This window comes from Typopeltis vanoorti, chromosome 2 (genome assembly GCF_054136105.1).
Source record: "Typopeltis vanoorti isolate ZY-2024b chromosome 2, IOZ_Tvanoo_1.0, whole genome shotgun sequence".
Classification (NCBI taxonomy): domain Eukaryota; kingdom Metazoa; phylum Arthropoda; class Arachnida; order Uropygi; family Thelyphonidae; genus Typopeltis; species Typopeltis vanoorti.
Window position 1 is genome coordinate 66,272,883 of NC_143550.1, and position 15,130 is coordinate 66,288,012.

Consider the following 15,130-nt stretch of genomic DNA (forward strand, 5'->3'; position numbering starts at 1 on the left):
TTGTTTTTAATTATAGAGAAATACACTGTACATAGTATTATGTGTATGGTTCTAAAATTATTATTATCATCCAGGCCTCCATGGAGTCAAAAGACTCAACGTGGGAGGTCGTTCTTAGAAAACACAAAGTTTATCATAACTCCTTGAACTCATTGACCATTCTCGCTCTAACCACTCCTTCAGGCAATGCATTCCAGGGTTCAACCACCCTCCACACAAAGAAACCATCCCTCACCCTCTTGCTCACAGCTTCCTTTCGTAACTTCCAGTGATGGTCCTCTTCTCAACGCTCCTTCCCACCAAGTGAAAGAACTCCCCCAATGTCTACCGTGTAGCTACCTCTCAACAGTTTAAAAGTCTCGATCATATCACCTCTCCTTCTTCTATCCACCAAACTCTGCAGTCCACATTCCCTCAGTCGATCCTTGTAACTGACATTGTATAGTCCTGAAACCATCTTTGTTATCTGCCTCTGTAGCCTTTCCACAGTTAATTTATCCCCTTCAAATCCTGGGGACCAAATTTGAGAACAATAGTCCATGTGTGGTCTGATCAGGGGTTTTATACAACGTAATGATAACTGGAAGTTTTATTCCACTTGGCTAGACTATAAATTATATATTTAGTTTAATCCTTTATCCAAGTGTAAGCAAACAAAGTTTGCGCCTGAAGTATCATCAGGACTGGGTCAACTCAAGGCAAAGGTGGACTAAATTCTCATCACTTTCCTTCTTCTCTCTTCCATCATCTATGCAAATGATGATGAGGCCGAATGAACTCTTTCCACTTCTCCTTTTCCTTGGAGAGTCCGAACAATTCTGTCCAGTTTGGTGTCGCTTGTTGTGATTTGGTTTTCAGGTCCTCTTTTATTTTGTCTATCCATCTAATTCTGGGCCGTCCTTTGGATCTTTTACCTTGCGTCATTGTATTCAGGGCTTTAGATGGTAGTCTTTCTGTTCCCATTCTGGTCACATGGCCAAACCATCGCAATCTTCTTTCTTGGATTTCGTCTATTATTGTTATTTCTTGTTTTAGTCGTTTCCTTATGTCTTCGTTTCTTAGTCGATCCAGAAGAGATACTCCAAGTAATCTTCTTAGCCAATCCATTTCAGTAACTATTAATTTTTTCTCTTCAACCTTTTTGAGATTCCAGCATTCATTTCCGTAGAGGAGTATTGGGAGGACCATTGTTTCACAGATTCTTACTTTTGTTACCTGTTTCATGTCTCTTGACTTCCATATTTTATTAAGTCGTCCAAAAGTTTGGGATGCTTGACTGATTCGTCTATTTATATCTTTTATAATTTCACCATTGTACTCAATAACTCCTCCAAGGTAGGTGAAGTTTTCTACCTGCTCTAGATTCTTACTATCAATTTCCAGATTGGTGCTTCTTTTTCCTATTTGCATAATTTTTGTTTCGTCTATATTTATGTTTAATCCAGATTTTATACACTCCACCATTAATTTAATCAGAAATTCGCTGTAGATTTTCTTCTGTGCTTGCAAGTAATGCAATGTCATCTGCAAATTTTAAATTTGTCACATTTTTCCCATATATATTTTGATTCCGGAGCCTTCATTGTTTAAGGCCTTACTGGTTGCTTCTTCCAGTGTAAGATTGAACAGGTCTGGTGACAGATTGCATTCCTGTCTTACTCCACTCCCTGTGTGGAACCAGTTGGTTAAGGTGTCCTCCATTTGTACTGCACTTTCAGATTTCTCATATAGATTCTTTATTATTCTTATGGTTTTGTTGGGAATTCCAAATTTTTCCATAGTTTTCCATAGTTCTCTTCTACGGATTGACTCAAATGCCTGACGAAAGTCTATGAAATTTATGTAGCAACTTTGGTTGTACTCTAGTGTCTTTTCTATTAGCTGTCTTATGATGAATAGTTGATCAATTGTGCTTCGCCCTTGTCTGAAACTGGCTTGTTCTTTTCCGGCTTGTTCTTTGCCAGTTCTATATATGGCTTAATTTGTTTTTGGAGTACTTTCGTAAAAATCTTACTTGGAATACCGAGGAGACTAATGCCTCTGTAATTATTGCATTCTGTTTTATCTCCTTTTTTGTATATAGGAGTTATGACTGATTTGGTCCAATCAGCAGGCACTGCTTCATTTTTGCAGATCCTTTCAAATAATGTTTTTAATGGTTCCAAAAGTTGTTCATTTCCTGCTTTTATGATTCTGCATGTACTTGATCAATGGCAGGTGCTTTCCTAGTTTTGAGTTTTTCTATGCTATATGCTATTATTTCTTTGGTAAAGATATTTGCTTCCTCTTCCATTTCAGTGGCTGGAATCTTAATATCCTGGGAGCTGTTTTTATTATATAAATCTTTGAAGTATTCTTCCCATCTGGCCATTCTTTTTGTTTTACTTACGATTAGTTGTACCTCTTTGTTTTTGATCATTATAATTTTTGTTGTCAATGTCTTACTAATTTGGTCTGTTTGTTTATATAATCCATGAAGGTTACTTTCTTTTGATAGCTTTTCTGCCATTTTGCATTTTTCTTCTAACCAGTTATTCTTGTCTCTTTTAAATAGTTTTCTAATTTCTCTGGTTAATCTATTATATTCATTTCTGTTATAGTTCTGTTTTAGTTTCATGCATTTCCTTTGATCGCTTAACCTTTTTAATTCATTCAATCCTTTTTACTTTATCTTTCTGTGTAACCTATTGATTTTCTGCCGAATTTAATATTATTTCCTTTAATTTGCACCAATGTTCATCAATGTTTATATTCTGTTTTGGCAATTCCTTCAGGTTTTTATCTAGTTCTAGTTCATATTTTCTTAGAATATTGTTGTCTAGTAGTTTTTTTACATTCAGTCTCCTTTTGACTCTAAAAGTGCTTCCAGATTTTAACTTTATTCTTAGGTTTGCTAATACTAGCTTATGGTCTGATCCACAATCTGCAGAGAAGGATCTGCAGTTTAGGATATTTGATTTCCATCTTTTGGTTACAATAATATAGTCTATCATATTCTTGGTTTGTCTGTCTGGTGATAACCGTGTCCATTTTCTTTGGGGTTTTTGATGTTTAAAGAGAGTGTTGGTTATTGTTAGTCTATTATTTGAGCAGACGTTTAGCAGTCTTTCACCACGTTCATTGCTTTCTCCATACCCGAACTTTCCAATTACTCTTGGCCAGGTATCCCAGTCGTTGCCTACTTTTGCATTTAAGTCTCCCATTACAATTAGGAGATCTTGACTTGATGTCTGCTGTACTGATTTTTGCAAATCTATAAAGAACTTCTCAATGTCTTCTTCTGATGATGTCGAAGTTGGAGAGTATACCTGAATAATAGTTAGTGATCTGATTGATGTTTTAAATGTTGCTTTAATTATCCTAGGTGAGATAGGATTGTAGGACAATAGAGAGTTTTGAGTTGGTTTTAATATAAGTGCTACTCCTTCTTGGTGTTTGTTGTCCTCCCTGCCTGAAGTTAAGATTTTGTACTGTCCATGGTGGAATTCTCCTTTTCCAGTCCATCTGGTTTCGCAGAGTCCAATCACTTCCCATCAGTAGTTGTCTAATTCTTGCAATAGTATTTCCAATGCTCCTTCATGGTGAAGAGTTCTTACATTCCATGTTCCTATACTTGTTATGTTTTTCCTGTCTATTAGGTGTTGTTTTGTTCCAATAGCATATTTTTCACCTTGACCCTTGTTTGACCGGGCAACGGTTGAGCCGGAATGTATCTTTAGGTTATTAGAGTTCATTCGGTTTCAATAGTTCAGTTTTCGTCAAGTGTCAACCACCACTCCTTGACCTGAATTCAGCCGCTTTTTTTTAGTAGATAGTGGAAACTACAGTTTGAGAGGAAAGAGTCACCCCCCTCGCCCTCGAGTTTCTCTAATAGCACTGGGGGGTGGGTTAAGAAGTAGGAGAGAGTGGAGGGAAAGAAAAGTAGAACACCAGTCCCCAGATATGATATACCAAGTGTATTTGTATGAAGTAAGATCAGTATCACAAATCAGTATAACAAATCACTTTCCTTAGTATCCCATAATGCAAAGCACATCTTGTTGTGGACACATGCATACATTACATGTATAAATATACAGTAATATACATTATATATGTCCGCAAGGAGATGTGCTTTGCATTATGGGATACTAAGGAAAGTGATGAGAACTTAGTCCACCTTTGCCACAAGTTTTCCTAGTCCTGCAGATACTTCAGGGACAAAAACTTTGTTTGCTTACACTTGGATAAAGGAATGTTAACTCTTTTACCTCTGCAGGATAGCATCCTTCTCAGTATTGCAGCAATCCTCTGAGCTACCATCACCACCATTACAATATGCCCCCTGAATTTCGTTTTCTATCAATCATTGCCACCAGATCTCTTGTCTCCCCTACTTCCTCCAGTACAGCTCCTCAATTGAGTATGCAGCCTCGAATCGATGTATACCAAACTTCAAGACTTTACATTTTGCTGCATTAAACAGACACCCCCATTCATTTGCCAATCTGTCCAGTTTATTCAACTCCTCTTGCAGGGCTGCCACATCTGCACTATTACTAATCATCCTGCCCAGCATCACATCATCTGCAAACAACTGAATATCCCCTTGCAATCCATTGACAATGTCATTGATATAAAGGTTAAATAATATAGGTCCCAGTACTGAGCCCTGTGAAACCCCACTTGTAACCTTCTGCCTCCTTGATATTGCCCCACCATACACAACTCTCCGATACTTATCAAAGAGTCAATCCTGAATCCAGTTGAATAACCGACATCTAAACCCATGTGCTGCAACTTAAGTATTAGCTTATCGTGGCACCCTGTCATATGCCTTTGCAAAAAAAAAAAAAAAAAAAAAAAGGCAGTATATGCCTTTCCCTCATCAACTGCTCGTCACTTTATAAAAGGCAATCATATTACTAAAGCAAGAGCAACCGTTAACAAATCCATGTTGATTCTCACAGATAACATTACCCTCATCTGCCCAATGCTGTATATGGTCCCTCACTAATTTCTCCAAAACCTTAACAAGTACTGATGACACACAAACTGGCCAATAATTAGACACTTCTAGGCTGCTACCGCCTTGTGCAGCGGCATTATCTTACCTTCCTTCCTTGGGTACCTTTCCCACAACCAGATTTTTATTGAAGAGCTAAGTCAACAGAGCTGTTAGTTCTTTAGCACATTCTCTCAAAACTTATGGTGAAATACCATCCAGTCCCACAGCTTTGCTGACATCCACAGTACTCAGTATTCGGAACATACTCTCCTCTTGCACCTCTAAACCCCCTATCCCTCTAGTATTAAAAACTTCTCCAGGATGAAATACTCCAATAAAGTGCTCATTGAACAACTCCACTATGTCCTCTGCATCAGTCACTCTATTCCCATTTTAATCCTGTAATGTCATTCTTCCATAATCATTTTTCCTCCTATTGGCCATATAGTAAAAAAATTCCCTAGGATTTTCTTTGGATCTTAGTGTCAATCTCTTCTCATATTCTAGTTTTGCCTTCCTTACCATTAAGGAAAAATAAACTGTGTTTAATATTAAGTGTATTGTATTTTATAAGCATACTCATACAAATAATATCTAGATACATCATTATATTATTTTTTTCTCTCTAATATGATTTTTTGAATCTATTTTTTAATGCTTATGACAAAGAAACTTTTGTCAGTCACCTGGTGCTTGTTATAACCAAGTTCGACTGTACTTGTGCTGATGCAGTTAGGATTAAAGCACAGAAGAGTAAGTAAGTCTTATAATAATGAAGAACTAGCAAATAATAGAACAGTTTGGAAGAAAAATATATATTAAACCATAAGTTACTGGACTATAACACTTTTAAAATAAAAAAAAAATAAAATATATATATATATATATATGTGTGTAGAAAGTTTTTTAACTTGGGTATATTATGTATTCAAGATACCAAATTTTATATGAACTTGGTTTTTAATCTGGTTTCAAACTGGTTTGAACACTGTCTTGTAAATTAACTGTATACAAGACAGTGTTCAAACCAGTTTTAACTTATGGATCTGAGAGCTGGGTCAGAAGTAAAACACTTGACCAAAGACTAGAGACCACAGATATGAGAGTCCTGAGAAAGATTAGAGGCGTGAACAGATGGCATCAATGGCAATATCATATTAAAAATGAGGATATTAGGAAAGAACTTGACACTGTCAGCATCCAGGAATGCGTTAGCAGAGCTAATCTCAGGTGGTATGGTCACTTAAATAGAATGGGAGAGGAAAGATTAGCAAAACAAGTGTTCTCTGCCAGGAAAACGACCCAGAGGAAGACCAAGATATAGGTGGATTGATACGGTACAAAGTGCCTTAGACGATAGAAATATAAGATCTGATAATGTTGGAGTCTTGACAAGTAACAGACTGATTTGGAGGAAAATTGTAGATAGGAAGTTAGTAATGATGTAATTTTTTCATGTATTACTGTCATATCCTGTACATCCCTTGAGGGTACACCCCTAGATGTAATTTTTTCATGTAGTACTGTCATATCCTGTACACCCCTTGAGGATACATGGCAGGAATTTGATGATGATGATGATGATTTTTAATCCTATTTCCCAAGTAAGCAAACAGACAAGTAAGTCAAGTTTGCGTCTGCACATAGTGCAAGTCTGAGGCAACTCGTGATAGTGCCACTTTACCACAAGTTGCCTCAGACTGGCACTACGTGCAGGTGCAAACTTGACTTACTTGTCTGTTTGCTTACTTGGGAAATAGGATTAAAACCAAGTTTATATAAAATTACTTGGTATCTTGAATACATAATATACCCAAGTTAAAAAACTTTCTACATCTATCTCTCATCCTGCGATTTTATTTAATAAGGTCAAAGCACCTTGTGGCAACTTGTTTAGGTAAAATTCATAAGCTCTGCATTACTTCAACATTAGCTCCCACTGATGAGACCTCAATAAAGGTCGAAACCAGTATGGATAGTGACCATTGCCTTTAATGCATAGCATCATACATCTCCACAAGGGGATGTACATTAAGGAAAAAATATAAAGGAAAGTGATCAGAGCTTAATCCACCTTTACCACAAGTTGCCTGAGACTTGTACTATGTGCAGGTGCAAACTTGACTTACTTGTCTGTTTACTTACTTGGAAAATAGGATTAAAAACTAAGTTTATATAAAATTACTTGGTATCTTGAATATATATATATAATAGCAACTTAACCAACAACAGGCTGTAAATCAATCTATGTCACAAGAGAACCATTTTGTATATCTTTTGAATTATATATTGTACATACTTACTGTAAAGATACTTACCATACCATGACAATGATCATTTCCTGAAATAATCATTTTAATTTCCTGAATAACAACATTACTCAAATTATTGACAATACCATGAAAAGCACAAGTGTAAAAGAAATGCATTTAGCTTTTAAAGTTCAATATTAATAGTTTTCTTTGTTCCCACAACCATAGTACAAAACTTCTACACCTCTAATACCATTCATTTTAAGGATTTAAAAAAAAAACAGCTACAATATTCCACAAACCTCTTGATGAAATGAAGAGTTTTGAACAATCAAAATCTGAATGGCTTGAAATGCATCTTCTTCAATTGCTTGTTCAACTGTTTTTTCATCATCTTCCACACAATGGCCAAAATCTGTTAAATTATTAAAAAAATTATACATACTTATTACGCATATTTATACATATTGGCTAACAATGTAAAAAACACACAAGTAATATATATATATATATATATACACAGTAATCCCTCGATTAATGCGCCCCCAATTAGTACGTTTTCGATTAGTGCATCATTTTTTTTCGATACCCAAATTCGATTAGAGCGCCTCTAAAATTTGATTAGTGTGCCCATATACATCTTAAAAATAAATGTTACAGATTTTAAAAATGTTCTATCTATACATTTTTCTGGCTAACTATTTTAAAAAATCCCTCACCAGAATGAAATAATTTAGTTACCGATTTAAAACATTTTACGAAATTATTTTTAATGGCATACTACACTACTTCCATGTAAACTATGTAAGCTATGTTCCAAATTTTTACCGCCAAAAGTTATGTCATCTGCTATAGTATGCCCACAGATTCGAGACCCTTTGACACTTCTGTGCATGTCACAAAAAAAGGAGACGCCATTCCGATAATAGGGTATCAATCCATCTTCTGGGATGAGTTGTTTATTATTACACGTCGGAAAATTAACTTCTCTTTTATGATCATTGTAGTTTTTAAGGTGGTAATTATTTTGCTTCTATAACAGTTGGGAAATTTTATCTATAAAGCACGTGATTTCTTGTACTGGCGAAAAATTTGTACGTCCTTCATTTCTTTCTCCCCTTCAGTGATAAGGTCCAAGAGTTAATTAAATCTCATTCTGAATAATTGAGTGATTCCAACCTGATAAATTTAGATGCACAGCGGAAAGATCCCGAAGAATATGAAGCAAATGTAACCACTGATAGTCAGCCGAAAAAGATTTCACAGAAACAATTTGAAAATATTTTTCGTACAATCGAAGTTTTTAAGCAGCAATGCTTAGAAGCTGACCCTGATGAAGAGAGAAGCAGTAAAATTTGCAAAAGAGTAAAAGAGGCAATAGGGCCATACCGTCGGTTGTATGAAAAAAAAGAAACAAAATGCCCACCAAACTACGTTAGCTGAATTCTTTGTTAAGAAGTAGAATAATAAATTTATATTCTGAATATGTTTTATTGTCTTTCAGCTTCATGGTTTTCCTTTAACCAGACCCTGAGACATACCTAATTCTTTTAAAAAAAAAGAATTTTTATATAAAGGGTCAAAAAAAGAAATCTGAGGAACGAATTATACATTTTCCCATAGGTTATTATATTTGATTAGTGCATTTTCGATTAATGCGCCTGTTTTAAAGAACGCATTAGGCGCACTAATCGAGGGACTGCTGTATATATATATATATATATATATATATGAACAAGATGGGATATGAACTAAGATCAATGATATGTTAACATGTATCCATCCACCCATGTATCGTGTGGATGAATCTGTATCTCCTCTTATTCCTTCTCTCTGGCTTTCATCACTGGTAACCTGAACAGCAAAGATCCACAGGTTGAATAATCACACAATAAATTTTAAAGATAATGGCAACACAATCATCAAATTGGAATAATGCATGGGGGGGGGGGGGATCTGGAAAATTCTGATAACACCTAGAACAAAAATGATATTAAAGCAACTGATATAGCCACAAGAAAGAAGCATACTAGTAGTAGAGTTATGAAGTTAACTTATGTTTTTATATTCTTATATCCTCGTATGTTCTTTCTTGTGTTGGAAGTTTTTATTAAAAATTTATTATGTTCTTTCTTGTGGTTATATCAGTTGCTTTAATTTCATTTTTGTTCTAGGTGTTTATCAGAACTTTCCATGTCTCCCTCATATATAACAGAAATAGAATATTATTAGGTTTACATGAATACGTACTCACCTACAGACATTAATGGAAACTGTGATAATGTGCGTAAAGCAATTCCCCAAGCAAATTTTAAAATGCTTTTTAGCCCATCAGTCTGCCAAGCAGTTTCCTGAATTACTAATTCCTTATGAAGGGTTGCTGACAACTCTGGAACTGCAACTAAATTCAATTTCTGAATTAAATCTAGAAAGAGAATTTAAATAATAATAATAATTGAAAATTTTTATTATATAAAAATATTTATATAATAATTCAATAATATTAAACATTTAATAATAAAATAATAATAATAATTGAAAGTTCTGAATAAATTCTTCTCAAATATTTTCTATGAAATAATAAACATAAAACCTTTAAAATAGTTCATTTGGAAATGCAGTGAGGAGAGAAAGCCTGCACAATACTTAGAAACCAATACAAAGGTAAATAAGCATACCATTTTAATAGATATCTATGCAAATACATTTCAGGCTCCTGCTGGAAAGGATCTAGTAAGATGCTGGCAGTTTGTATATATATAATATATAAAAGGAAAAAATAAATAAAATGAATAATGAGATACCATAAAAAATTATGGTTAATATAATTTAAGGACATGCAAATCTTGGGGAACATATCAAAATTTAATTTAAGAAAAGAAAATAATGTATGGTTAATACAATGAGATAATGAATAAAACTCTGAAGAGCTGATAAATTTGAGACAGTCACTGACCCAGTTCAGTAAAGCAGTACAGCATTGTTTAACCAATTAATCTAACTAAAATCAAGCCTTTGGACCTGATTCTAAGGGTAATATGAAGGTTATTCAAGGATCAAAACAACATACTGTCTGACCACAGATTCGAGACCCTAGTCTGGCAACTTGCCAAGAAGAGTCGATTCATGTTGAAGGAGAAAAAGAAATAAGCTGATGTATGAATTGGTCACCAACATGCAAAATCATGACAACATACTGTCTGACCACAGATTCGAGACCCTAGTCTGGCAACTTGCCAAGAAGAGTCAGTTCATGTTGAAGGGGAAAAAGCAATAAGCTGATGTACGAATTGCCACCAACATTCAAAATCATGACAACATACTGCCTGACCACAGCTTCGAGACCCTAGTCTGGCAACTTGCCAAGAAGAGTCAATTCATGTTGAAGGGGAAAAAAAATAAGCTGATGTACGAATTGGTCACCAATATGCAAATTCACATACTTTATATGTAAAATTTTCCAGCTGTTATACAAGCAAAATAGTTACCAATTTAAAAATTACAACGTTCATAAAAGAAAAGTTAATTTTCCGACATGTAATAACAAACAACTCATCCCACAAGACGGATCGATTACCCTATTATCGAAATGGATTCTCCTTCTTCTGACATGCGCAGAAGTGTCGAAGATTATCGTATCTGTGGGCGTACAGTAACTAGAAGGGAACTTCCACATATCCTACAAGGAACATGGAAAACTAACTGGAACTTTTGATTCCAAGTCCAATCCTCACTTTACTATAATTTACTGAATAAATGAGGATAGAATAGAAATTTGAAACCTGACCTAACCATACATTCTGTACTGACTAAAACTACATGCAATATGTCAGGGCTGTCCAAAGCACTACCCACAGGCCACATGCGGTCCAAGGTGTGATTTTGTGCAGCCCACCTGTGGGTTTTCATTTTCATGAGCGAAAAAAATAAAATTGCAATTTGAATCAAATGCGTATTAGATATTTTAATTCTATCACTAATCGATAATCTCGATGTTGGTAATTTTATTTGGTGTTTTTACATCACTATATACCCACGTGTTTTTCAAATATTAAATGTGTCAAAGAAGCATTCTTACACTGTTTTGTTCCAACGCACATGCTCCGGATGCTCACAGGGAACGTGCGAGTGTGATTAGTGCACAATTAGTGTTGTTCGTTTGTTCAGCTTTTGAGGTTATGTCACTGCTGCTCACCAAATTACTAGATACCCATTTTAATGTGGCCCTCGGATCACTAAGGTTGGACAGCCCTGATGTACAACATAATCAAATATCATGCTAGCTAGAGTATCTATCACCTGGTTAAATAAGAATACCTACTGTTTATGGCATGGAGCGGCCAGCAGAATATCAACTACAGGAACAAAAGGCACCATCACTGTACGAAGCATCAAAGCAGCAGAACAATTATAAAAATATCGTTTTGAAATAATTTAGTATTATGGAAACAAATTAAAACAGTTGAGATGCTTTTAAAGAATAAGACAATTTGTTCGGAAAAGTAGGGAAAGGAAGGCACACCTGTATTATTTAACTCTAACACAAAGATAAAATTCTCTGTTACGAATGTACAATGTGAAGCAAATTTGAAAATGAGAAACTGAACAATGTAACATTTGTAGCTTTGAGAGGAATGTATCAGTTATAAAATGTCAAAGAAAATGGAAAAATTGTGTTGTGTGTGTGTGTGTGTGTTTCTGTTGCATGCATTTGTTTACCTATTCCCTCCCCCAACTACCCTTTTTTAACTTTTTTTTTTATTCTTTGTTTATACTGATATAATCAAAAATTGATAACTCTAGTTATATTCAGTCCATTTTTCATGATTTACTAATTTCTTTTGTTTATTTAAAGTGGATTACATTTTAATACTGCATATAATTTGTATAATCACAGCAAGTGACCACCTATACTATACCTTTGCAATGTAAAGTACATGCAAGTTAATGTACATGCAAACAATAACATGCATGACTTAAAACACTATCAGCTTGTGCTAAAGAATGTTTAAAAGGCAGCAGAAACATGAATGCATATGGATCCTATTATATGTCAAGAAGAAATGTGAACTTTTCTTGTAAAACTAGAAGAGAGAGCGAGAGAGATTGTAGGAATTTCTTTAAAGAAATGATATATGATGGTCCATCACACAGTCTAGGGGGGGTTACACAAGTTACACCACAGGAAGCAATACCAGCCATTCTAAATTTTATGTGTTATTTGCTAAACTGAAACCAACAGAGTGACGATTGTAAGTGATTCTTTTCTTCGAATTCTCATTGTAGAGGATTACATATTATTTTAAATCTGTATAGCAAGATTATACTTTTAACTTTCGTGAAGTTAGCATGTTCTCCTAAGTAATAATTCCACATCCCATTTGAAATTTCTTCAACATTTCAACAGAATTTACTCAGAGTTTGACTTATCATTATCAACTTCCTGATATGTACCCTTGAGAAGTATACAGGATACTATGATGGTATACACAAAACCTTCAATTATTACACTTTCTATCAACAATTTCCTTTGAAACTGGTCTTTGATCTGTCAGGACATCAACAGAGTCAGATTTTATATACTGGACTTCTAACTGCATCATCCACCTAGATCTCGGTCTTCACTTGAATCTTTTCCCTGCCAACATGGGTAGGGAACAAACTTCTGCTTAAGTCATTACATCACCTCACATTAGCTGAATGCTAGCAGTATTAAATGCCTTCTTAACATCTTCATTTTATATACGAATCTATCACTGATGCCCTATGTTCACTCCCTTAATTTTTCTCATAACTCTCATATCTGCAGTCTCTTCATGACAAATTTACATAATATCCTTGTGAAGTAAAAATGACTATCCCAACACTTATTCAATTTAGTTAAAGAATTCTGCCAACTTGTAATACTTATTTAAAAGGTAACATTTACATAAAAAGGAGATTAACATCTCCAATGCTGCTATCAGATTTAATGCCACTTTCCTTCATAATGTGATCCAATAGATGATGAATAAGAGTGGAGACAAAAGCACCCTTACATCTGATTTTATATCCTGTACTCCTTCAATTCTAACTGCTGACCAACAGCTTAAATAGAGACTATGTATTGCTGAATATAATTTCCCATTTATTGTACCATATAATTGTAGCGTTTTGAAGAGCTTCCCTTTTGGCACCTTGTGCAGTGGTGTAGCTAGAGCTTTTGCCGCCCTCTCAAGACACATCAAAAATACTACATAAAGTCAAAATGATGTATAGGGAAAGAAATTAAAACACTGTTTATTTTTGAAGTAAAACTTTTTAATTCCAACATTCTAAGATGTTATTTTTCTTGCTTTTCTGAAAGCAAAATCGTCGAAGACATTGGCAAAGTAGAAAAACTCCTCACTACTAGCAACACTTATAGCAATTGTGAGGAAAATTCGCAGTAGTATTACAATATTTGGAAATGAGTTCTCGATACTGTATTTTAGAAATAACTACAAAAGATCAAAAAAAAGTTCAAAGTACTGCCGGGGGCGAACGCTCCCTCTATCCCCCTCTAGCTATGCCTCTGCCTTGTGGTATGTATTTTCCAGATCAACAAAACTGAAATCCTTGTTATATTCCCAAGATTTCTCAACTATTTGTCTTAAAGTGAAAATATGATCCAGACAACCTCTATTTGGCCTGAATCCAGCTTGTTCTTCACCAGCTTCTTCCAGAATTCTCAGCCATTTTTCAGTAGGGAAATACCTATGTAATTCTCACATTTCATTTTATTTTCCTTTTGATATATGGATACTATGAGAGCTCTGCTTCAATCACCTGGGATTCAACTCTCTGGCCAGGCCTTCTGAATTATGCAATGCAGCCACTGTAAAACTTTTATACCTCCATATCTGAGTATTTCTGGTCAAATTTCAACTACTATATAAACATTGCAAGTTTTTGATGAATTTTTTTTACTTCAAGTATGGATATGTATTCCTGACTGCATTCCTGTTGGGAGTTTTCTGCCACCATGCTGACACTGCTTGTTTCATTTAGCAGTCTTTCAAAGTACTTACTCCAAACATCTAGAATACCTTTATCATTCTGATTCCTTTTACAGTACTTTTTCTTCTGTTTCTAAGCTTTTTTCAATATGTTCCAGAATATTTTGCTTCATGATATTTATTTTCAATGTTACGTTCAAGGATACGGTGTCGAGGCTAGCTGGTGAACGGACGTGCTATCGGAGAGCTCCTGAGAGATTTGTGTTTTTTGTTGATTTATTGATGTTTTGGATTCAATTTAATGGACTTAAGTGTGTAATTTTGGTATATTATTGGAGCTTTATCAGCGTGGTTAGTGTACTAAAGTGTTTTATAACATAATCTATGTCGGGAAGTCGCCGCTAGATGAATTCGTAATGTGTAGTGTTCGTGCAAGCTCCAGATAAGATAAGTATCATTTTCAGTTATCGATACAAATTACTTAATATTGTGTAGTTTTGTTTTGTTTGCCTTGCGTATTTTAGTGCGTCTATTTTTGGTGTGTTATAACGTATAATTTGACAAAACACGTTGCAAATAAGTATGGTACCTGTGCGAAGGAAAATGGCGGCCAGTAATGAAGGTTCGCCATCGTTATCAAAGAACGGTAGCATAAAAGAAATGAGTCAGTGTACTAGCTGTGAAATGTACGCTTTGCGGAGTGCGGTCGGAGTGTGGTTAGATGATAGTAAAGGATTGAATGTGTGTAGAAAATGTAGGGAGAATGAGGAATTGAAGTGTATTTCGGATCGTGAGTGTGATATTTTTGTCAACCTTCAGAATGAAGGAAATAGGGATATGACAAGAAACGGCAAGGTTGTACATGAAAATTGTGAGAGTGTGAATGTAGAAGGTGTGAATGATAGTATAAATGG

The 15,130-nt window shown here is 34.9% G+C and overlaps 1 protein-coding gene across 3 annotated transcripts in view; it reads right to left on the reverse strand.

Moving 5' to 3' along the window:
* The window catches only part of Nup205 (nuclear pore complex protein Nup205), a 610,691-nt gene that overhangs the window by 479,910 nt on the left and 115,651 nt on the right, over positions 1 to 15,130 (reverse strand). For 2 of the 3 annotated variants that reach the window (XM_090405715.1, XM_090405707.1), the window contains exons 7-8: positions 9,494 to 9,664; positions 7,542 to 7,654 (exon numbers count right to left, since the gene is read on the reverse strand). In XM_090405715.1, coding sequence (XP_090261841.1) covers positions 7,542 to 7,654; positions 9,494 to 9,664 — 284 coding nt within the window. The remainder of the gene's footprint in view (positions 1 to 7,541; positions 7,655 to 9,493; positions 9,665 to 15,130) is intronic. The other variant, XM_090405724.1, reaches the window with a different exon arrangement.